Source organism: Phalangium opilio, unplaced genomic scaffold, assembly GCF_054372755.1.
Source record: "Phalangium opilio isolate 3A_F unplaced genomic scaffold, DU_Popi_V2 ptg000209l_1, whole genome shotgun sequence".
NCBI classification, from domain to species: Eukaryota; Metazoa; Arthropoda; class Arachnida; order Opiliones; family Phalangiidae; genus Phalangium; species Phalangium opilio.
The window spans coordinates 19628348-19650984 of NW_028324217.1; the positions used below are offsets into that span (position 1 = coordinate 19628348).

At 37.9% G+C, this 22637-nt stretch overlaps 1 protein-coding gene and 2 long non-coding RNA genes across 4 annotated transcripts; 1 reads left to right on the forward strand and 2 right to left on the reverse strand.

The window, feature by feature from the left end:
* Nucleotides 1-658: 658 nt before the first annotated feature.
* LOC149621114 (uncharacterized) lies at nt 659-11622 on the reverse strand. Its single transcript, XM_089855230.1, has 7 exons — nt 11336-11622; nt 11188-11259; nt 8546-8677; nt 8319-8455; nt 7500-7588; nt 6748-7404; nt 659-1791 (listed from the first exon to the last, which is right to left on the reverse strand). The coding sequence occupies exons 1-7, from the start codon at nt 11372-11374 to the stop codon at nt 1025-1027; spliced, it is 1893 nt and encodes a 630-aa protein (XP_089711356.1). The 5' UTR covers nt 11375-11622; the 3' UTR covers nt 659-1024.
* A 1206-nt stretch (nt 11623-12828) lies between these two features.
* LOC149621115 (uncharacterized) lies at nt 12829-13220 on the reverse strand. Its single transcript, XR_016375331.1, has 2 exons — nt 13177-13220; nt 12829-13096 (listed from the first exon to the last, which is right to left on the reverse strand). It is a non-coding gene; the product is annotated as an uncharacterized LOC149621115 (long non-coding RNA).
* Nucleotides 13221-14347: 1127 nt separating this feature from the next.
* LOC149621116 (uncharacterized) lies at nt 14348-15206 on the forward strand. Of its 2 annotated transcripts, XR_016375281.1 has the most exons (3): nt 14348-14485; nt 14554-14906; nt 15015-15206. It is a non-coding gene; the product is annotated as an uncharacterized LOC149621116 (long non-coding RNA). The 2 variants fall into 2 exon arrangements; XR_016375280.1 differs by lacking the exon at nt 15015-15206 and having other exon boundaries at nt 14554-14974.
* The last annotated feature ends 7431 nt before the right edge of the window (nt 15207-22637 follow it).

Genomic DNA, 22637 nt, shown 5'->3' on the forward strand with positions numbered 1-22637 from the left:
ATAAATTAAAACCTCATATGATATCATACAACTCGCGTCACAAACATCTCACTATTCAAAGGCAATTGATATAACAAGTTATGATTAGACTTAAAAAGACACAAAGTCAAACGAAACAAGTTCAGAAACAATAATAATCCATGTCCGAGTCGAAACAGCCGTTTCCAAAGACCTGACCTTACCAAATCTATTATATGCGTTGAAAACGTGGAGGATTCAAACTTGATCCCACGTTAGACACTTGTGTATACAGAATGCAAACTTTCCCATAATAAACGTATAATAAAATATACGTGACAATATGAACAGTCATATTCTGCCATTAAACCTCTGTAGGTACATGATAACACCTAAAAAATAGTGAAAAAACACAAGTATGAAGTCAAGGGTAAAGTTAAAGGGGCTGTTCGGACAGTGGGACAAACGACGATCTTGCTCATAGAGCTTAACATAGCGGGTGGGTAAAAAGGAGAGGGGGTTGGACAGCCCCTTTAAGCTTAGGGACAATTTTGCAGTCTCTCTTGTTTCTGCTGAAACCATAGCACCAGAAGTGATGACAAAGATGAAGTTGTTAAAGAAGCAAATTAAGATTCAATGCAATAACATATAAATCAATTATTATGGTAAAATTTTTATTCTTTAATAGCGAAGATGATTTCCATTTTTAATATAAAATATTGTTAATTATAGTCAAATAAAAGGCTATATTCAATATTGTTCGTGAAGGATTTATAAATAACTAACACAAACATAGTATTACTACCAGTTTCCCGTTAAGACGTTAGGCTAGTTACATTTCACAATTTTATAATACGATATAGCCTGTCCGGTGATTAATCCGTAACGATAGGCTTTTACAATTTTCCCACGAACGAAAACTTTTTCTTAGTGAGCATCTACTAGAGTTGTCAAGAACAGCAAAGTGTGAAACGAAAATGAAAACATGTTGCGCAACTAACACATTTTGAAATGGTTCTTTCCAAGTTTTAAATTTGCTGAGTATGCTTAAATACAATCCATTTTATTATTCCAAGTGATTATTACGTTGATGTCTGATCAAATTACTCTTCTGCGTGAATCCATAGTCGCACCGATCACATTTGAAGGGTTTTTCACCGCTATGAATGCGTTGATGTTTGATCAAATCACTCTTCTGCGTGAATCCATAGTCGCACTGATCACATTTGAAGGGTTTTTCACCACTGTGAATGCGTTGATGAGTGATCAAATTACACTTGATTGTGCTGGCATAGTCACACCGATCACATTTGAAGGGTTTTTCACCACTGTGAATGCGTTGATGTCTGATAAAATCAGTCTTCCGCGTACTTACATAGTCACACTGATCACATTTGAAGGGTTTTTCACCGCTATGGCTTCGTTGATGAGCGATCAAATCCCTCTTCCACGCACTTGCATAGTCACACTGATCGCATTTGAAGGGTTTTTCACCACTGTGAATGCGTTGATGTTCGATCAAATGAGACTTCTGCGTACCTCTATAATCACACTGATCGCATTTGAAGAATTTTTCACCACTGTGAATGCGTTGATGTCTGATCAAATCTCTCTTCCACGCACTTGCATAGTCACACCGATCACATTTGAAGGGTTTTTCACCACTGTGAATGCGTTGATGTCTGATCAAGCGATTCTTCCACGTACTTGCATAGCCACACTGATCACATTTGAAGCGTTTTTCCTTGGTATCCCTTCGAATGCCAAGTTCAAGCTCCCTTTCATTTTCAGGTGAACATTTGTATCGAGTGGAACATTTTTTCTTGGATTTTCCTACAGAAAGGAAATTGATTAAAATCTCATATGATATCAAACAACTCGCGTCACAAACATTTCAATGTTCAAAGGCAATTGATATAACAGGTTATGCTTAGGCTTAAAAAGACACAAAGGCAAACAAAACAAGCTCAGAAACAATAACCGATGTCCGAGTCGAAACAGCGGTTTCCAAAGGTTTGACCTTAACAAATCTAATATACGCGTTGAGAACGTGGAAGATTCAAACTTGATCCCACGTTAGACACTTGCGTAATACAGAATGGAAACTTTCCCATTATAAACGTACAATAAAATATACGTGACAATATGAACAGCCATATTCTGCCATTAAACCTCTGTAGGCGCATGATAACACCTACTACGAAGTGAAAAAACACAATCATGAATTCAACGGTAAAGTTAAGCTTAGCGACAATTTTGCTGTCTCTCCTGTGTCCGCCGAAATCAACTAGTACAAGAAGTGATGACGAAGTTAAAGAAAGGAAAGAAGCAAATTATGATTAATCAATTATTATGGTAAAAATATCATTCTTTAATAGTGAAGATATAATTACTTATATACCATTTGTCATATTAAATATTGTTAATTATACTTTAAAAAAGGGTTACATTAAATATTGTCGTGAAGGTTTTATAAATAAATAACACAAACATCGTATTACTACCAGTTTTCCGTTAAGACGTTAGGCTTGTTACATTCGACAATTTTGAAAAACCGTGTAGCCTGCCCTGTGAATATTCCGTCACGATAGGTTTTTAGTTTTTTATAGTTTTTCTATGATCGAAAACATTTTGTTATTGAGCATCTACTACAGTTGTCAAGAGCGGCAATGTGTGAAACGAAAATGAAAACACGTTGTGCAATTAACACTTTTTGAAATGGTTCTTTCCAAGTTTTAAATTGCTGAGCATGCTTGCTACAATCCTTTAATTAGTCCATGTGATTATAACGTTGATGTCTGATCAAAATAATCTGCTGCCATAATCACACTGATCACATATGAAGGGTTTTTTCAACGCTATGAATGCGTTGATGTTTGATCAAATTATGCTTCTGTGTACATTTATAGTCACACCGAGCACATTTGATGGGTTTTTCACCACTGTGAATGCGTTGATGACTGACAAAATCAGTCTTCCGCGTACATACATAGTCACACTGATCACATTTGAAGGGTTTTTCGCCGCTATGAATTCGTTGATGAGCGATCAAATTACCCTTGTGCGTGCTTGCAAAGTCACACTGATCACATATGAAGGGTTTTTCACCACTGTGAATGCGTTGATGAGCGATCAAATTACCCTTCTGTATGGATCCATAGTCACACTGATCACATTTGAAGGGTTTTTTACAATTGTGAATATGTTGATGTCTGGTCAAGTATTCCTTCTGCGCACTTGCATAGTCACACTGATCACCTTTGAAGGGTTTTTCGCCGCTATGAATTCGTTGATGTCTGATCAAACCATTCTTCGTCGCACTGGCATAGTCACATTGATCACATTTTAAGGGTTTTTCACCACTGTGAATAAATTGATGTCTGATCAAATTATTCTTCTTCGTGCTGGCAAAATCACACTCATCACATTTGAAGGGTTTTTCTCCAGTGTGAATGCGTTGATGTCTGATCAAAACACTCTTCTGCGTGAATCCATAGTCACACTGATCACATTTGAAGGGTTTTTCACCACTGTGAATGCGTTGATGGCTGATCAAATCAAACTTCCGCGTACTAGCATAGTCACACTGATCACATTTGAAGGGTTTTTCTCCAGTGTGAATGCGTTGATGTGTGATCAAATTACTCTTGTTCTTGCTACCATAGTCACACTGATCACATTTGAAGCGTTTTTCCTTGGTATCCTTTCGAATGTCAAGTTCAAGATCTCTTTCATATTCAGGTGAACATTTGTATCGAGTTGAATATTTTTTCTCGGATTTTCCTACAGAAAGGAAATAAATTAAAACCTCAAATGATATCATACAACTCGCGTCACAAACATCTCACGGTTCAAAGGCAATTGATATAACAGGTTATGCTTAGGCTTAAAAAGACACAAAGGCAAACAAAACAAGTTCAGAAACAATAATCGATGTCCGAATCGAAACAGCGGTTTCCTAAGGTTTTACCTTACGCGTTGGGATAACATGGGAACGTGGAAGATTTTTTAATTCCTGGTGTCACTGATATCAACCTCGCAGCTTGGTCGAATTTGGAAATTAACTAATCGTGACTGTGCATGTCATCAAGAACAAACAAACAACTTAATTTATTTTTCAAACTTCATCCCACGTTAAAACTTGCGTAATACAGAATGCAAACTTTCCCATAATAAACGTATGATAAAATACGCGTGACAATATGAACAGCCATATTCTGCCATTAAACCTCCGTAAGTGCAAAGTAGTGAAAAAAAAAACACTACAAAAAGTATGAAGTCAAGGGTAAAGTTAGCGACAATTTTGCAGTCTTTCCTGTTTCTGTTGAAACCAACTAGCACAAGAAGTGATGACAACGATGAAGTTATTAAAGAAGCAAATTAATATTCAAAGCAAAAATATATTAATCAATTATTATGGTAAAATTTTTATTCTTTAATAACGAAGATATAATTACTTATATACCATTTGTTATATCAAATATTGTTTATTATAGTTAAATAAGGGTTATATACAATATTATATATATTGTGATTGTTACGTTGATATCTGATCAATATATTCTTTTGGGTGCTGACATAATCAAACTGATCACATTTGAATGGTCTTTCACCACTACGAATGAGTCGATGTTTGATCAAATTATTCTTCAATGTGCTGGAAAATCACACTGATCACGTTTGAAGGGTTTTTCACCGCTATGAATGCCATAATGTGCGATTAAAGTACTGTTACGGGTACTAGCATAATCACACCGATCACACACTGAATGTATTATCATAAAAGAAACGAGTTTGGAAACAGAAATAATCCATGTGTCCGAGTGGAAACAGCGGTCTCCAAAGACTTGATCTTACCTAACCCAACATATGCTTTGAGATTGTGGAAACTTGAAAAAACAAATTGTAGGGTAATAAAAATATACAAAACATTCTATATTATTTATTTGAATGATATCCCACGTGAACCTAGGAGGTGCACAAATCTATGACTGTTGAATTATTTGCAGTGATGTAACCGGGTTCGATCAGGGAGGGGGAATGGAAGCTTTCCCCCTGATTCGATTAGTTAAACTTATAGAACCGTCAGTCTCTATTTCGAGACAACGCACAATCTACTTTTAGATGTTTGGCTCGTGAGAATTTTATTTTCGATCCAGTACGAGCCGTTAAATCTTTGCAGAGACAATTGTAGTTAAACATTAATGTGCTTTGCACATTATATTATCTAAAGAATGACTGTCTCCGAAGATTTTACTTATCAGAAAGTGGAAACTAATGGTTGTTAATTATTAAGAAAATATTTAAGGTTTTAGTCTATTGCAATATATATATGCTGATGAAATAAATACACCACTTTGACATTACCTAGGGCGCCACAGCGGGCTACTGCGAACTAGTACTTATTAAGATGGGCAGGGAAAAAAACCGCGTGGGGTTGCGCTTTTGCTAGTAGGGGTAACAAAGAACAGTTTCCAGTCTTTCCCCTTGAGGCGCTTCGAGCGCGGGGCATCGGGCATGCGCGCAACAGAATATCGAAGTGGTGTATTGGAAGAAAAATGATATGACTGCCGTTATTGAAAGGCATTGTAATGTCCTCTCCTCTTTTTTGGTTCTAGGTGATCAAGTTAAAATGCAAGTAACTGCAATTCGTTAACACGTAACTCCAAATTAACTCAAGACTGTGTGGGAAACATTTGGCCCTGGCGTTACCCTTATGAACTGAATATGATGGTAGAGAAAGTGGAAAACTTTCGATAAGTTGGATATCATCATAATTTTAGGATATGATGGCCACTTCTCCGAGGCGTAAGCGGTGTATGTGACAAAATCGTGATTTACTTATTACAACGATTAAGTCAGAAGGAAAGAAAACGTCTTGGATAGTTTGCAACGACTATAACATTATTTTTCCGAAAGGCTCAACCCAAATCTCAAGGATGTTTACCTTAACACCGTTTTCTCTTTAAAATCCTTGTTTCCCATACATTAAGTCACTTTCAATACATAAGAAATGGTATCCATTACGTTTTCAATAATAGATCGTTTCATATTTCATTATCAGTAAGACCAAAAGCGGTAAGGCTTCACACACAAAGTATTCATCTTGGGCCATAGGTGAGCTACACGATATATTCGAAACGCCTCCTATAGAACCTGCTAGAAAATTATTCGGTGACGCGGTTCTTTCGGCACTACCTTAAGAACCGACTAACCACTTGCAAATATTCGAGAACTGCTACAGAGACGGAGTATGGTCTCGAAAATATTCTTTAGATGAAATTATTCACAGTTTCAAAGACCATTGGGAGTAAAGCACTAAGGTCTTATCAATCTGAGCAACGTTTGCTTGGGCTCCTTAAGACACCAAGGACGGTCGGGTACCTGCATTTTTAAAAGGGAATTTTTTCTCGTCCGGTGGCCACGGAGCTCAGGCTCAACCTCTGAATTTGGGTAATCAAGTATTGAGTTTAATATTATTCGCAGGGACAATTTTCCGTTTAAATTTAAAGTTAAAAACGAATTAATTTAAATGAGACAAAATTTTTAGAAACTTAAGATTTAACATGCTAAAGATTGAGGATGAGGTTGAAAAATCCAAGGGAAGACAGAAAGTAATGAGGGTTAGAAAGGACGGGGTTAAAAAACCTGTTAGGGGAACTACCACTAGAAAATTCCGAAACATCCTCTGTATTTGGTGAGGTTTCTAAATTCTACTGTAAGTGGGTGAATTTTGACGATTTTTAAGTCCTGAAAATCGTTGCTGACCCTAAGCGTAAAATGACTTACCAATTTCCGAACTGGCAGAAGTTGTATTACTTTCGGAATTACTTGACGAGCTACTTTCGGATGTATCAGAGCTGGACTCTGAAGTATTATCTTCAACTTCAATCGGTACTCTTGGTAAATCGCTTGGCAAGCACAGTTTCATAGCTTGATTTTGTCTATTATTAGTTTTCTTTGAATCGGTCGAGATGTTTTTGGACTGGTTATCATCAAGATTCTCCTCTGGACCTTCTTCCTGAGAATTGCTTTCCTTATTTGCGTCGAGCGACGACAATTCCCCATGTTTTTCAAGGCACAATTTCTTGGATCGAGTTGCTATTCTCTCATTTCCTCTCTTGGTCGAAGAAATTCGTGATTTGGGATAAGAATCGTTAACGCTAAGATTGTTCTCGGGAGGCGAATCTGTCCTTGGGACAGGAGACATTTCGAACTGCGCTTCGCCCTCATGGTTAAGTAAAGGAACACCGTCACGGCATTTGAGTTTAGGAATACATAGTTTCATAATTCGCGTTGTAAAACGCGCATTTTTCGAGGTAGTTTTAGTTTGGGACGTGTCTCCTTTGCCAATCTCCGCGTCACATTCAGGGGATTCTTCCTTAATGTCTTCTTCAGTCAGCGTGCCTTCGATATTGCAAGCACCTTCGGCTTTTACCAACGAACCTTGATGATCAAAACGAAAAAATAACCCTAATAGTTTCATCAAACTGGAACTACATCAGGTTGCGTGTCAGAATCACAATAATGGGACACCATACCTATCCCAAATTGCTCGAGGTTCGTGGCTTCCGCTTTAAGCAGACTTTGGGAAATGTTGTTGGTAATCTCAGCTGGTATACTTTGCGAACTATACAAATAAAAAATCGTCAAAACTGATATAGCAACAGTAATAAAAGATTAATACATTTTATCAGAAGGGGATAATAGAAAAAGGATGACACTCTTTAGTTATATCATGTAACATGATTCTTCCCAGGCCAAGGACCCCTTTTTGAACATTTGCTTTCCTGCTCAACAAACTTCAGATGGGCATCGCAACGTGGGGTGAAGTCTATAACTGTTTGGTATTTGCTAAATCCTCAGCAATCAACCCTGCACAAACCGTGATTGTCTTGACGTGGGACAAAAATTAGCACAAGCGCATGCATGCGCCTTGGCAAATAGTTAAGCACTAATAGAGTAATAATGAGGGAACTATTTAACGCGTGGGATTCGGTTTAATAGTAACCTTGCTCCAAATATAAAATGATGTTGGGAAGAATCATGTTACAATTACCCCACTTCTCTCTCGAAGCATTATATACTTCTGATTTAGTGATTTTACTCACGATTCTCAGGACAAGGCTTAACGAATCAAGTTTTATGGACGCGAATTAGTCAGTCAAATAAACAATTATGCTTGAGCTTAAACTTAACCATAGCCGAGACTTGGCTATGGTTTAGTTTAAACAAGTGACACTAGATGCTCCCGTAGTCGAGGGGTGGAGTTGACAGGCCTGCTAAGCTTAGCATAAGCAAAGGCTAGTTTTAGCTCCGCCCTCGTTGACAAGTTCTCATTGGTTTTTTGCTTTACATACCTTTGTATTTGTTCTTCTGTTCGTTGATTTATCAGAACAGGATGAGATAATTCCTGTTCATTCAGTCCTAAATCATTTTCAACAGGTTCTGATTTCACGCGTTCAATGTTGGCTCTTTCGTGTATTCCACTTTCCTCCTACGTTATAAACAGTTAACAATAATTGAACTAATACTTTTAACCTGATTCTCTTTCACATCGACAATGAAAATGAAGAATGTTACAAACCATCAGATCCTTGATTTCACTTTCCAACTCCTTAATGACCCCATTGAGCCGCTCAATTTCGTCCAGTTTCTTATTTATCGCAAATAAAATTGTCATTCTCACTTCTTTCATGTTTGATATTAAACCATTACACTGAAAAAAATAGACTGCATTACAAAATAGGACTTTCTTATACGCAGAATGTCTTTTAAAGTGTCCAGAAAGAAAACAGAGAAACCAGTGACGTCAACAAACGGGGTTTTTTCGTCAAGGGCTCCACCAGAGGCTTGGGGGCCCGATAGCTTTGCAAGAACTATAAGCAAGGCTGCAGTTTGTGTGTGTGGGCATACAGCTCCCACAAGGCTCTTGTGGTGCCCTTTAATAACGCTATAAATGGTCGAGGCATGGACGAACCAATACTGAAGGACGGATGGCAGAGGGAGAAAGTTGAAAAATACTTGTTAATTCGCCTTCTAGCGGCAGATAGTAGCAAACCGGATAGTGGGGGCTTATGGGGGAATAAACGTTCTAAAGAGGGAAGCGGCTAACGTCTTATTTTGTCTAGATGGCGCTAGCTTTTTCCGGGATTTTATAAGCCTTTTCTTTTTATCTGCCTTTCTTCATTTGTTGTTTATGGGGGTGGGGTTGGGTGTTCAACGTCTTACGAGAGGGGTGAAGATGCGAGACAAACACCTACCTCTTTTCACTTATGATTCAACCTCGCTAACGCTAGACAAGATGTTAGAATGCAGTCAGTTGTGGAGAGTTAAGGCCTTTTAACGGGAACGAGGGGCTCATAAAATTTCTGAATCAAAAGTGACCGCGTTTTTGATGGTATGTGTCAATTGAGAGTCAAAATAGATTCTAATCCAAATTTTAATATTCAACATAATATTCAATCTTATTCATAAACTTTCACACACTTTTTAAGGGTCAAAATACAAAATTAAACAAAATCAAAAGGGGGTTTTTCAATTTATAACGTCTATGGAATGTCTCCTTTAAGTTTCAAATTTAAATTTTAGGGGTGTTTTAGGTTCAAATCATAAATAATAATGTTCAAAAATAAAAAGTTAAGATTTTAAAAAAAATGAATCAATCCGTCAACCATAATCTAAGTTCTTTAACCATAGTTTCAAGTCAGTTTATCAAAATAGTTTCAAGTTTTTTTTTCTCACGACAAGTTGCTCCTCTTCCATATTCTTCTCAAGGGTTAAGGGTTCTTTTTTCTTCTTTCTCGATTTAAGGGTTTTAATTCAGGATCTTTTTTCTTTTCTCGCGATTTAAGGGTTTAATTATTATTTTTCTTTTAATATTTCGCGCACTCGCGCTCCTTCTCTTCTTCAATTTAGATGTTTTAAAAAATGTTTCCGAGTTTCTCCAAAAAATCAAGGATTCAAATTGACGAAAAATAAAGGTATCAAAATGAATAAAAAATCTCTCCGATTCTCTTCCGAAAACTTAGGGATTCAAATTGACGAAAAATAAAGGTATCAAAATGAATAAAAAATCTCTCCGATATAAAATAATACTCCGGACTTTTAAGGGTTTCTTAAGGGTGAGCCGACAGGGTTTCGTAAAGCAGTTCAGGAATCGACTGAGGGTGGGACCGGAGGGACTTCGTATATATAACTTCTAGTTTCTCGCAAGGATTTCTGGGACAATGACGTTTGTTGATTGACTTCGGTTTGGCGAATAGTGGACCATATTCATTACGTAGCCGGGCGGATTCATGTTATCAACGAATAGGCAAAACTTTTAAATCTGGGACCAAATGGGGATTGGTCAGTTTAAGGGTTAAAAAAAAATGTTCTAGAAGTTTCTCGGGCCAGGTACCAGGATAGTGACTCAAGGTCTTGTTGCTTGGGGTCTAAATCAGCGTGACATTTCTCTGGGTTCTTGGAAAAAGTTTTCGTTGCTAAGTATTTCGTTTTGCACTGTGGATATAGGGGTATAGGATCGTTCTAGAACGTTCTGTGTCAACATTGAGGGGCTAGTTTCTCCTTTATTGTACGAAAGAATTTCTTTTCAGTTTCTTTAAAGGGATAGGTTTAAGTTTAAAGGGCTAGTAATATCTTTATAATGTTAATTTAAGGTATTTCATTATTAATTTAAAGATTAATCGAAAATTTAATTTGATTTTTGAGTTAAGATGGTTACAATTTGACTCAGTATTTTTCATAACCCCCCAACATTTTGGGGCTGAAAGGGAGGAAGTAAGCTTAACATTGGTTGTTTAGTCGCTTAGTATGGGACTCTATGGGCTGCCATCAGTCCTTCAGTATTGGTCCGTCCATGGTCGAGGGATGTGTTTCTAATCACCCACCAATAAACATTGGTTTACTTAAGGTTTTTCTATTGCGATTTATGCTTTAAAGCAAATATCAGCTACTGTGGCGCGCGTAACACACTGATTAACCTTCTACACACCAATTTTATGTAGCCAAAGGCAGGAACCAATCATAAATCGTCCTCAAGGGCGGAGCTAGGCCTAGCCTTTGATAAGCTTATTGGGTCAGTCAACTCCAACCCTCGACTATGGGAGCATCTAGTGCCGTTTTTTTATACTAAACCACAGTCACAGCAGAGACTCGCTTTAAAGGGATACTAGATTGGATGTCTCATGCTGTACTGGCCAAAACGCTATAGGCTTTGAAACTCACCTTGGCTTTTAGTTGCTTTATTTGATCATCTTTGCTTAAATGATCACAGTTACAATCATTCGCCTCCATTTCCTATAAACAAAGTCCAGTTTTTTGAAATTTAAAATTCCTGTGCAAACCACGGATAGTCCAATAATATCTAAAGTACCTCTTTAAGCGCCACACTTTGAAGACTTATTAAACTCATTTCCGAAATGTCTGACTCTAAAGACGTAACTTTTCAAACTAGAGCTATTTTATCAAAAACAAACAACGAATCCTTTATGAAAATCATTCCCCCAATGTTGCCAAATAAATTGAGAGAGAAGACAGAAAGGCTACAAGTTACAGAATAATAAACTTTAATGCGAAAATTCAGAACCCCTTCAGTTTGGGGCCAGTTTCGGTTTAAATTGTGTAGCAGTCACGGTAGCAGACGACGGTATAAGGCCGGCACGCAGCCAGCATTCCCTAATTTCCCTTTTGAAATTTTAAATAAAGTGCTTCAAAGAGAGAATTATTCAATTCTAAATATGAACTTTTCAAGGCGAATGAGCGCTATCAAGGAATAATAAAAATTGCAGCCCTTGATTCTGCAGAAACGGTCTTTAACTGATGGCCTCAAATACTTCTCCCATTTTCATTGCTCCATGGAAACTCAATGAGTTAACTTGGAGGAGATAGTGGGCTGGAGTAAAATGTTGGTGGAACATGTGCGGCAATGAAAGTCTCCATGCGGGCCCGCGGAATATTTCCCTCTTGGCCTTTCTCTCCTAATAGAAAAAAAAGTCTCCATGAGTACCTTGCGGACGCCACTACCCTTCCATAGTTGATTATTAAGTTCTGCCACGTAGCACCATTGTATTTGTATGAGAGTATATAGTTTCTATTTTTAAGACATAATGGGCATCTTTGACGTTTTCGTACCGTATTACCCCATACCGAAACAGCGAGGATGCTCGGAGAACGTAGTTGCCATAGATGTGTTTATAGAGGCTACTTTATAGGTAAAGAGATGAAGTCCCCATCCCATTCTCTTCTCCAAGTAGGAAAGTCATAGCCCACTCGATCATACGCCCACGGACGATTCTATTGATTCGAATGACCAGAAATTTCATTGAGACATGTGTCGCAAAACATTCTATTTTGCCTTAGCAGGGATAGATTTAATTTTAGAAGTAGGAATGGAGAACAGAGTAATGTGGGCGCGCGTCAAAGCCCCGGACCCCCTTCCCCGGGACGGGGGGCATGAAAGAAAAGTCGGGTCATAGCGATAGAGGCTAAAAGGAATTACGTATTTCTCGCCGTCCCCATCAGCAACGTCATCAAAACGTAGTTTAAGTGAACCAATAGAATAATTTAAAATTTTCGTTACGTGTTGGAGGGAGGGGTCTATACTGGGCTATGAGTCGGACAAAAGTAAATACTAACCGTTCTCCATTCCTACTTCTAAAATTGAATTTATCCCTGGCCATAGATTATACTAAAAAGGTTTCGAAGTGTTAAAGTTGATAAATAAAAATTAATTTGCAAAACAAAACTTTAAATTCAATAGATATATACACTGGTCTGATTTCTTGTGTGTTAAAGTAAAATCAAGATTATTATTATAGTACACCTAAAGTGCGTACATATTCGTATAATTCAAAATATTCCACGTCATTAAACTGACTCCAAAATCACCTGACACAAAACATCCTTTTGAACTTTAAATTCTTCTTCATATTCAATAATTTCCGTGGGAAAATTTACAGGCAAATAATCATCATCATTCTCCATAGAGTAATAAACCACATCATCAGATTCAAAATCATCCTCTTCGGTCATTGGTTGAAATTTCGTCATGACGTAATCACGACCGCAAGTGAAGTAAAACGCCACACTTATAACGACGAACAATATAAACAATCCAAGGTTCGTTTTCTTAACCCTAATTATAATTTTAAACATAATTTCTGTCTCAATTATTGATTATAATTAAAACACGTGATTAACGAAGCGACTAGTGACGTATTTCCGTCAGCCATGTTGAGTGGTTCGAGGCTGAATGTGGGCCTAATCAAATATTAAATTTTTGTGGTTTAAAATCTATTTCATTTTCCATATAATTTATGTAGAAAACCAGAAGTTCATAACTTGAAGAAGGGAAATAGTTGTGTAATTATATGAAGCTAGTAGAAAAGGTTCCCCCGCGTTACATGTGTAAAGCTATTTGGTTAAAATATAGGTACGTTATGCCTTTACGTTTTACTTACTTTTTGGCCGCCAATTCCCAAGATGGTCGTGGATTAAAACAAAACAAAAAAACCCATATATCTCTATTACATAGTTCACATGGTTTCACACAAACCAGAAACAGCGGTAAAAGAGGATAAAATATAAAGACGTTACCCCGCTACGACGATTTCATTACTTTTATGGCTGCCATTTTCCAAGATGACCGCGATTTCAAAACCCAAAAACCATATATCTATCACACTGATCACATTTGAAGGGTTTTTCATCACTGTGAATGCGTTCGTGTCTGATCACTGAACTCTTCTGCGTGAATCCATAGTCACACTGATCACATTTGAAGGGTTGATGTGTGATCAAAACACACTTCCGCTTACATGCATAATCGCACTGATCACATTTGAACGGTTTGTCACCGCTATGCCTTCGTTGATGTTTGATGAAATCGTAGTCATACTTGCATGAATAGTCACACTGATCACATTTGAATCGTTTTTCTTCTTTACCCTTTCTAATGCGACGTTGTAGGCCCTTTTTATATTCAGTTGAATCTTTGAACCCAGTTGTGCGTTTCTTCTTCAATTTCCCTACAGAAAATACAAGTTGGGAAAACCAAAATATTACCTCTCCGAGTCAAGAGGTCTACTACTACAAACTTATTTACCTAGATATGGAATTATTTCTCTTTTTTGAAGTAAAAATTAACGAAATATTGAAGCAGTATTCCAAGCACAAGGTTCTTATAGAAACTTCGTATTATAAGGTTGGCTTATAAAGCCGTTTTTTAAAACGAAAAATCTGGCTCGAAAAACGGGGGGCAATACTTTGGTTTTTTCCCTTCTTATGACGTGGTTGGATCCCGGGGAACCAAAGGAAACAAGACTTCGCGTTTGAGCATCCTCTCGAATAATGGTCCGTTCCTCTTATAGGAGGAAAGTTAAACGCGGGAAGCCGGGAACCCAGTAACGACTCGAGTGCGAAGTTTGGCCGGGGACTTGCCGCGTCCTGCGGCGGTTCACCGCGGTTGGTTAAAAATGAAAATTAAAAATGTCGAGCTTTGAAAGTTTTTCAAGTTTCAAATAACGTAAGAATAAACCCCTTTTATGCTAATTTCAAGCAATACTATTAAACTCTAAATTTCATAAATTATAGCGACCAAGGCTTAGCTCCAACTTTCCATTTAAGAATTAAGATTGAACATCAATTCAATTTGTAATCTGCCTAAGTTCAGACTGCATCTCATTTTAAGTTACAGCTGAAATAAAATGCCTGGCCTGCGGTGCTCCGTGCTTGACTGTGATAATTCATTAATAAGGACAAAAGGTATATCGGGAGAAGAAAATGGAAAAGCTCACTATGTAGAAACAGAATATTTATAATTCTCAGATACATTTGTGATAAATTTGGTTCTACAGTTGATACAGTATTACACTAGCGTTTTTAGGCTAGTCAATAAATTTTATTGTAAACAAAGTGTCCTAATTACAACACATGTTAAAGCTAAAGTATGTGATAATTTTTTAAATTTCTACCTCATTTTTGTTAAAAATAAAATGGACTATTGAGAGCTGAATTTATAGAATCAAAAATTAAGAAGTTATATATTCATTTAGGTCTACTGTGTTAAGAATTTGGAAACGTATACGTTATAATATGCAATAGAAAAATATTCCACTTCACGCATTTTGCTAAGACAGACATTTTTGAAATCCGCGTAATACCCCCAAAAATCTACTTTCCAAAGGCTGTTGGGATCCAGCTACGTCACTCGCGACTGCCCGGAGAGGAGAGAGAATTTTCCTTTCAGCGAGGCGTTTTTTTTCGCAAATAAGCACCCCTTGTTCCAAGCATAGCGAATAATACAGTATAGCAGACGACATTTTACATCCAATAAGGATAAATCTTGGACACATGGAAATCAGTCAATGGGGAAAAGATCAGGAAATGAAGTCTACGCTTAAGCTGTTTACCGTATATTCTGATAGCTACATTCACAACTGGTTTGCAGTGTAAACACTATCGTCTCGTCTCACCCAAAGAAAATATACGCTCCGGGAATGGAAGCTATGTCTCGGGGTTGGGTTGACCAAGGAACTTCCGGTCTATGCAATTTCAATGTAGCCGGAAATACCTCGGTCAACCGAGCCTGCCTTTGGAGCGTACTAGGAGGGGAGAGACAAAAATTTACACTAGAGGAAGCTACAATTTCCATTCCTGGGGCGTGTATCTTCTTTGTCTCACCTCAACAATATTCTTAGTTTGCCAACATGAATGTTAACGTTAAATAACACCAAAGCTAAATTGTAGCTAGACGCACTGATAGTCAATGCGCACCATAAAGAGAATAAAAGGTCTGTAGCTACTACCCGTTTACCATTAGCCCTTTTACTATTCTAATTGCCACCATGATCTTTTCTTCTATTATAAAATCTTAACCTGATTATTTAATAGTGTATTTAACTTTCGGCTCACTCTGAACCGTTGATGTCTCTTCATTTCAGACACGAAAATCAAAGCCCAAAGTTTACTTCACCTCAGGCCTCAATTATTTACTCTTTGTTTCACTAAGCCTATTGCGGATGATACTAATATACCCGCCGGAGTCTAGGTGTTAGTTTTCATCATGAAATCACTCAACCAAGGATTATTGTATATACAGATGTAGTATAGCTTAAGTAATATATAAACAGTCATTTCAAATAACAATATTAAAACAAATCTTTGGAATATCAAAATGAAACAGAGCTTTAAAGCTACAAAAGTACTAAATGCATCATAATTACGAAAAATACTTCCACATATTCACTTTATATTATGGAAAAAGGGAATATTAAGGTTCTGTATGATTTCTTAACACATCAACACAAGGCTAACTGCTAACGCGACGCACTAGTGTAACAATGGACGGACACACACAGACAAAAACATAGACTGCTTTTTAACTCTTTCCGTATTAGTTTTGAGTTGAGAAACAAGATTATCTTTTATATTTAAATAAATATAATTATTTTTAATTATTTTAATCTTCAATAATTAACATTAATAATAGTTAAATCGTTTAAAATAAAGTTATACCTATTATCATCTCAAACTTTGCTAATATTGACGTTTAAAGTGAAGGGTACCCCTCTTGCCCGCTTTCTTCAAATTTTGGGGTATATATACGATTCGTTTCCATTATAATAGTAAGGAAAAAGCGCAATTGCGAAAACCTTTGGTGGCGATCCCACCTTAGGGAGGCTAGACGTTTCTCGTAACCCTAGCTGATCGCCGCGTATATCCTAAAACCAAACGATGATAATGGAGTAGAAGCCAATGAGACAGATTGGTGTCTATGTGGAATAGACGGAAGACCGGTAGATGGTGGTGTTTAGAAGCCAGAATGTACAGATTTGTGTCCAAGTGGGATGGACAAAGACCAGAAGATGGTGGTGATTAGAAGCCAGTATGTACAGACTGGTGTCCAAGTGGAATGGACGAAGACCAGAAGATGGTGCTGATTAGAAGCCAGTATGTACAGACTAGTGTCCATGTGGGATGGACGAAGATCAAAAGATGATGGTGATTAGAAGCCGGTAAGTACAGACTGGTGTCCGTGTGGGATGGACAAAGACCAGAAGATGGTGGTGTGAGAACTCAAGTAGAGGAGCCATTTCCGTGACTGTAAACTGCGAACGCGGTCACGTGGGGTCTGACAGACAGACAGACAGACAGACAGACACACACACAGACACGATCAGTGCATTACCTCTCCGTGAGGCATCGTCCCTCGGAGAGGTAATAAAATCACAAACATCATTTACAATTTAATATCAAAACAAGATATGCCCCAAGGCATATTAACGCTGTTTGCAGTGTGATATTGTCTTTAACAAAACCCGAAATTAGGGATTCCCGCTACCAATAAGCAAGGCGTGGAAAGGTATAGGAAAAATATCGATAGCTTAACAACAATCCGTAGTGGCGCAGACGTTGAGTATCCGCACCCCACACCGGCGTCGTCACTCACTCGTAAGTTCGAATCCCGCTGCCTCCGAGTGTCAGCATTTTCTCGTCGAAAATATGATCGAATTTAGTATAGATGTCGCTAGTGCGGTGGAGAATCAAATTCCGGCGAGCTCTGCCGCGAAATTTAAATTTACGAAAATGAACGCGAACGCGAAACAGCCAGCCTGCCTTCCAGCAAGCCTGCTTCTAGGGGTCGCCGTATAAAGCTTTTTTGCTATAGGCAAACAGCTTAAAAACAATAACGTTCAAGCGAACTTCATAGTAGTGCGTACGAAAACGCAGTGTTACAGAATAAAAAAGGTGTGTTGAAACCATTATAGCAATTTTTGCTTTTTCCACTAACCTTGTGTTGAAACAGTGTTGATTAAGGCCTTAGCCGATGAGTAAACGAGCATATCAACAAAAAGGGGACAAGATCAATGTAAATGGAGGGGAAACCTTGGCTCGAAAACAGAAAGGTTGTACTTTCAACTTTTCTTTGCTCTCAAATTAATTTTCATTCAATAGTTTTAAGACAGGTTCATCAGAACTTATTCCAAGATGAAACTTATGTTGAAGTATGTAGGACTGATTTAATACCAAAAATACGAGGTTCATAATAGTTATGAATCATTAAAGAGCATGATAAGAACAGATGCGCGAAATTTGTCGCAAGTTCCTCCGTGTGGTGGTTAGACAGTTGCCGTAATCTTACCCCTAACGATTATAATGGAGTTGCAGACTTGCAGGCAATCATTTGATGATGAATAGCGAAATTCCGTGAACATTTTGCGTAAGCCCCGCCCCTTGGAGGCTAGACGTTCCTAGTACCCCTAACGATGGTGATGAAGTAGAAGCTTATCTCAAATATACGAAGTAGATGGACGCCAGAAGGTGGTGGATTCAGAAGCCAATGCAACAGATTCGGTTTATGTGGAATGTACGAGAGACTAGGCAGATGAAGGAATAGTGTGGATTGGTACTCAAGTAGAAAAATTAACATGGTGAAATACAATTTTTATCAACCATCGGAAAACGTGAACACTTCTACTTCCATATGCAATCTGCGAACGCGCTCTAGTGTAATAAAAGACAGACAGACACGGAAACGTTCCAAACAGTACCTCGTGCAACTCAATCAAACCACTCTAAACCAGACAGCTTTGTTTAGATTAAAATTTCATCTCTGAAACGGTCCTAAGCCATTATACAGAATGCAAACTTATCCTAATAAACGTATGATAAAATATACGTGACAATATGAACAAACAGTAATATTCAGCCATTAAACCTCTACGTGATACACCTACTAAGTACTGAAAAAGAAAGAGCATGAATTCAGAGGGAAAGTTAGGGTTAGCGTCAATTTTCCTGTCTCTCTTGATTCTTTTGAAACCATCTACTACCAGAGCTGATGACGAAGTTCAAGTAATTAAAGAAGCAAATGACGATCTAGGACATTTAGCGAGTACTACGTCAAAACCTGTAGAAACTTAAGACAATTTAAGTGGTAATGAAAGTTCCGAGGAGTCTGGTGGCAAAAATGGAAATCGTTCGAAAGAAGAAAAGCTCAAACGTTTGGAAAAGCGCTTGGAACTATTCGAAAAACGTATCCAAAATCACCAGGAAAAGGTTATGAAAAAATTTGAGAAGAGATTGGCAAGAATTGAGAAAAATATTGAACGTAATTGAAACAACTTTCCGGTATGAGGGTCAGTTTTGCCATGGAAGCAACGAAACTAAATAATACCTTGGAGAAATTTAAAAGGGAGATGACCAATAAAATAAGTCAATTATTACGGTAAGGGAAGATATAATTACTGTAATTTTTGGGGTATATATACGATTCGTTTCCATTATAATAGTAAGGAAAAAGCGCAATTGCGAAAACCTTTGGTGGCGATCCCACCTTAGGGAGGCTAGACGTTTCTCGTAACCCTAGCTGATCGCCGCGTATATCCTAAAACCAAACGATGATAATGGAGTAGAAGCCAATGAGACAGATTGGTGTCTATGTGGAATAGACGGAAGACCGGTAGATGGTGGTGTTTAGAAGCCAGAATGTACAGATTTGTGTCCAAGTGGGATGGACAAAGACCAGAAGATGGTGGTGATTAGAAGCCAGTATGTACAGACTGGTGTCCAAGTGGAATGGACGAAGACCAGAAGATGGTGCTGATTAGAAGCCAGTATGTACAGACTAGTGTCCATGTGGGATGGACGAAGATCAAAAGATGATGGTGATTAGAAGCCGGTAAGTACAGACTGGTGTCCGTGTGGGATGGACAAAGACCAGAAGATGGTGGTGTGAGAACTCAAGTAGAGGAGCCATTTCCGTGACTGTAAACTGCGAACGCGGTCACGTGGGGTCTGACAGACAGACAGACAGACAGACACACACACAGACACGATCAGTGCATTACCTCTCCGTGAGGCATCGTCCCTCGGAGAGGTAATAAAATCACAAACATCATTTACAATTTAATATCAAAACAAGATATGCCCCAAGGCATATTAACGCTGTTTGCAGTGTGATATTGTCTTTAACAAAACCCGAAATTAGGGATTCCCGCTACCAATAAGCAAGGCGTGGAAAGGTATAGGAAAAATATCGATAGCTTAACAACAATCCGTAGTGGCGCAGACGTTGAGTATCCGCACCCCACACCGGCGTCGTCACTCACTCGTAAGTTCGAATCCCGCTGCCTCCGAGTGTCAGCATTTTCTCGTCGAAAATATGATCGAATTTAGTATAGATGTCGCTAGTGCGGTGGAGAATCAAATTCCGGCGAGCTCTGCCGCGAAATTTAAATTTACGAAAATGAACGCGAACGCGAAACAGCCAGCCTGCCTTCCAGCAAGCCTGCTTCTAGGGGTCGCCGTATAAAGCTTTTTTGCTATAGGCAAACAGCTTAAAAACAATAACGTTCAAGCGAACTTCATAGTAGTGCGTACGAAAACGCAGTGTTACAGAATAAAAAAGGTGTGTTGAAACCATTATAGCAATTTTTGCTTTTTCCACTAACCTTGTGTTGAAACAGTGTTGATTAAGGCCTTAGCCGATGAGTAAACGAGCATATCAACAAAAAGGGGACAAGATCAATGTAAATGGAGGGGAAACCTTGGCTCGAAAACAGAAAGGTTGTACTTTCAACTTTTCTTTGCTCTCAAATTAATTTTCATTCAATAGTTTTAAGACAGGTTCATCAGAACTTATTCCAAGATGAAACTTATGTTGAAGTATGTAGGACTGATTTAATACCAAAAATACGAGGTTCATAATAGTTATGAATCATTAAAGAGCATGATAAGAACAGATGCGCGAAATTTGTCGCAAGTTCCTCCGTGTGGTGGTTAGACAGTTGCCGTAATCTTACCCCTAACGATTATAATGGAGTTGCAGACTTGCAGGCAATCATTTGATGATGAATAGCGAAATTCCGTGAACATTTTGCGTAAGCCCCGCCCCTTGGAGGCTAGACGTTCCTAGTACCCCTAACGATGGTGATGAAGTAGAAGCTTATCTCAAATATACGAAGTAGATGGACGCCAGAAGGTGGTGGATTCAGAAGCCAATGCAACAGATTCGGTTTATGTGGAATGTACGAGAGACTAGGCAGATGAAGGAATAGTGTGGATTGGTACTCAAGTAGAAAAATTAACATGGTGAAATACAATTTTTATCAACCATCGGAAAACGTGAACACTTCTACTTCCATATGCAATCTGCGAACGCGCTCTAGTGTAATAAAAGACAGACAGACACGGAAACGTTCCAAACAGTACCTCGTGCAACTCAATCAAACCACTCTAAACCAGACAGCTTTGTTTAGATTAAAATTTCATCTCTGAAACGGTCCTAAGCCATTATACAGAATGCAAACTTATCCTAATAAACGTATGATAAAATATACGTGACAATATGAACAAACAGTAATATTCAGCCATTAAACCTCTACGTGATACACCTACTAAGTACTGAAAAAGAAAGAGCATGAATTCAGAGGGAAAGTTAGGGTTAGCGTCAATTTTCCTGTCTCTCTTGATTCTTTTGAAACCATCTACTACCAGAGCTGATGACGAAGTTCAAGTAATTAAAGAAGCAAATGACGATCTAGGACATTTAGCGAGTACTACGTCAAAACCTGTAGAAACTTAAGACAATTTAAGTGGTAATGAAAGTTCCGAGGAGTCTGGTGGCAAAAATGGAAATCGTTCGAAAGAAGAAAAGCTCAAACGTTTGGAAAAGCGCTTGGAACTATTCGAAAAACGTATCCAAAATCACCAGGAAAAGGTTATGAAAAAATTTGAGAAGAGATTGGCAAGAATTGAGAAAAATATTGAACGTAATTGAAACAACTTTCCGGTATGAGGGTCAGTTTTGCCATGGAAGCAACGAAACTAAATAATACCTTGGAGAAATTTAAAAGGGAGATGACCAATAAAATAAGTCAATTATTACGGTAAGGGAAGATATAATTACTGTAATTTCAGTTGTAATATTAATTGATGTTAAATAAAGCCTTTGAGACAATATTGTTACAAATAAATTTTACTATCAGTTCGTAATGGTTTTATGAATAACTAGCAAAATCATATTATTATTACTACTTTTAGAAAAAAGGTTCGGCGTTGACCGTTAAGACATTTGGTTAGTTCCGGCCGCCATTTTAATATACTGCAGTATATTTAAAGCACACAACCATAGAGCCGGCATGGTAATTATTCGGTAAATAAGGGTGCTTACATCATTTCTAAGAATGGAAAGTTTTCTTAGAGATTACCTAATACAATTGTAAAGAACAATATTTATTCAGAAAATAAAAACATTTTGTCGTACAATACATTTAGTAAATGTTCTTTCCAAGTTTGCTGAGTATCCTTAACTATAATCCATTTTATTATTCCTAGTGATTACTACGTTAATGTCGGATTAAATAGCTCTTCCGTGCGCTGCCATAATCACAATGATCACATTTGACTTTCACCACTGTGAATGAGTTGATGTCTTTTCAAAGCATTCTTCCACGTACTTGCATAGTCACACAGATCACATTTGAAGGGTTTTTCACCTTTGTGAATGCGTTGATGTGCGATCAAACTAATCTTCTGTGTACATTTATAGTCACAACGAGTACATTTGAAGAGTTTTCCGTCGCTATGAATGAGTTGATGCACGATCAAATTATCCTTTCGCGTGCTTGCAAAGTCACACTGATTACATCTGAAGAGTTTTTCGCCGCTGTGAA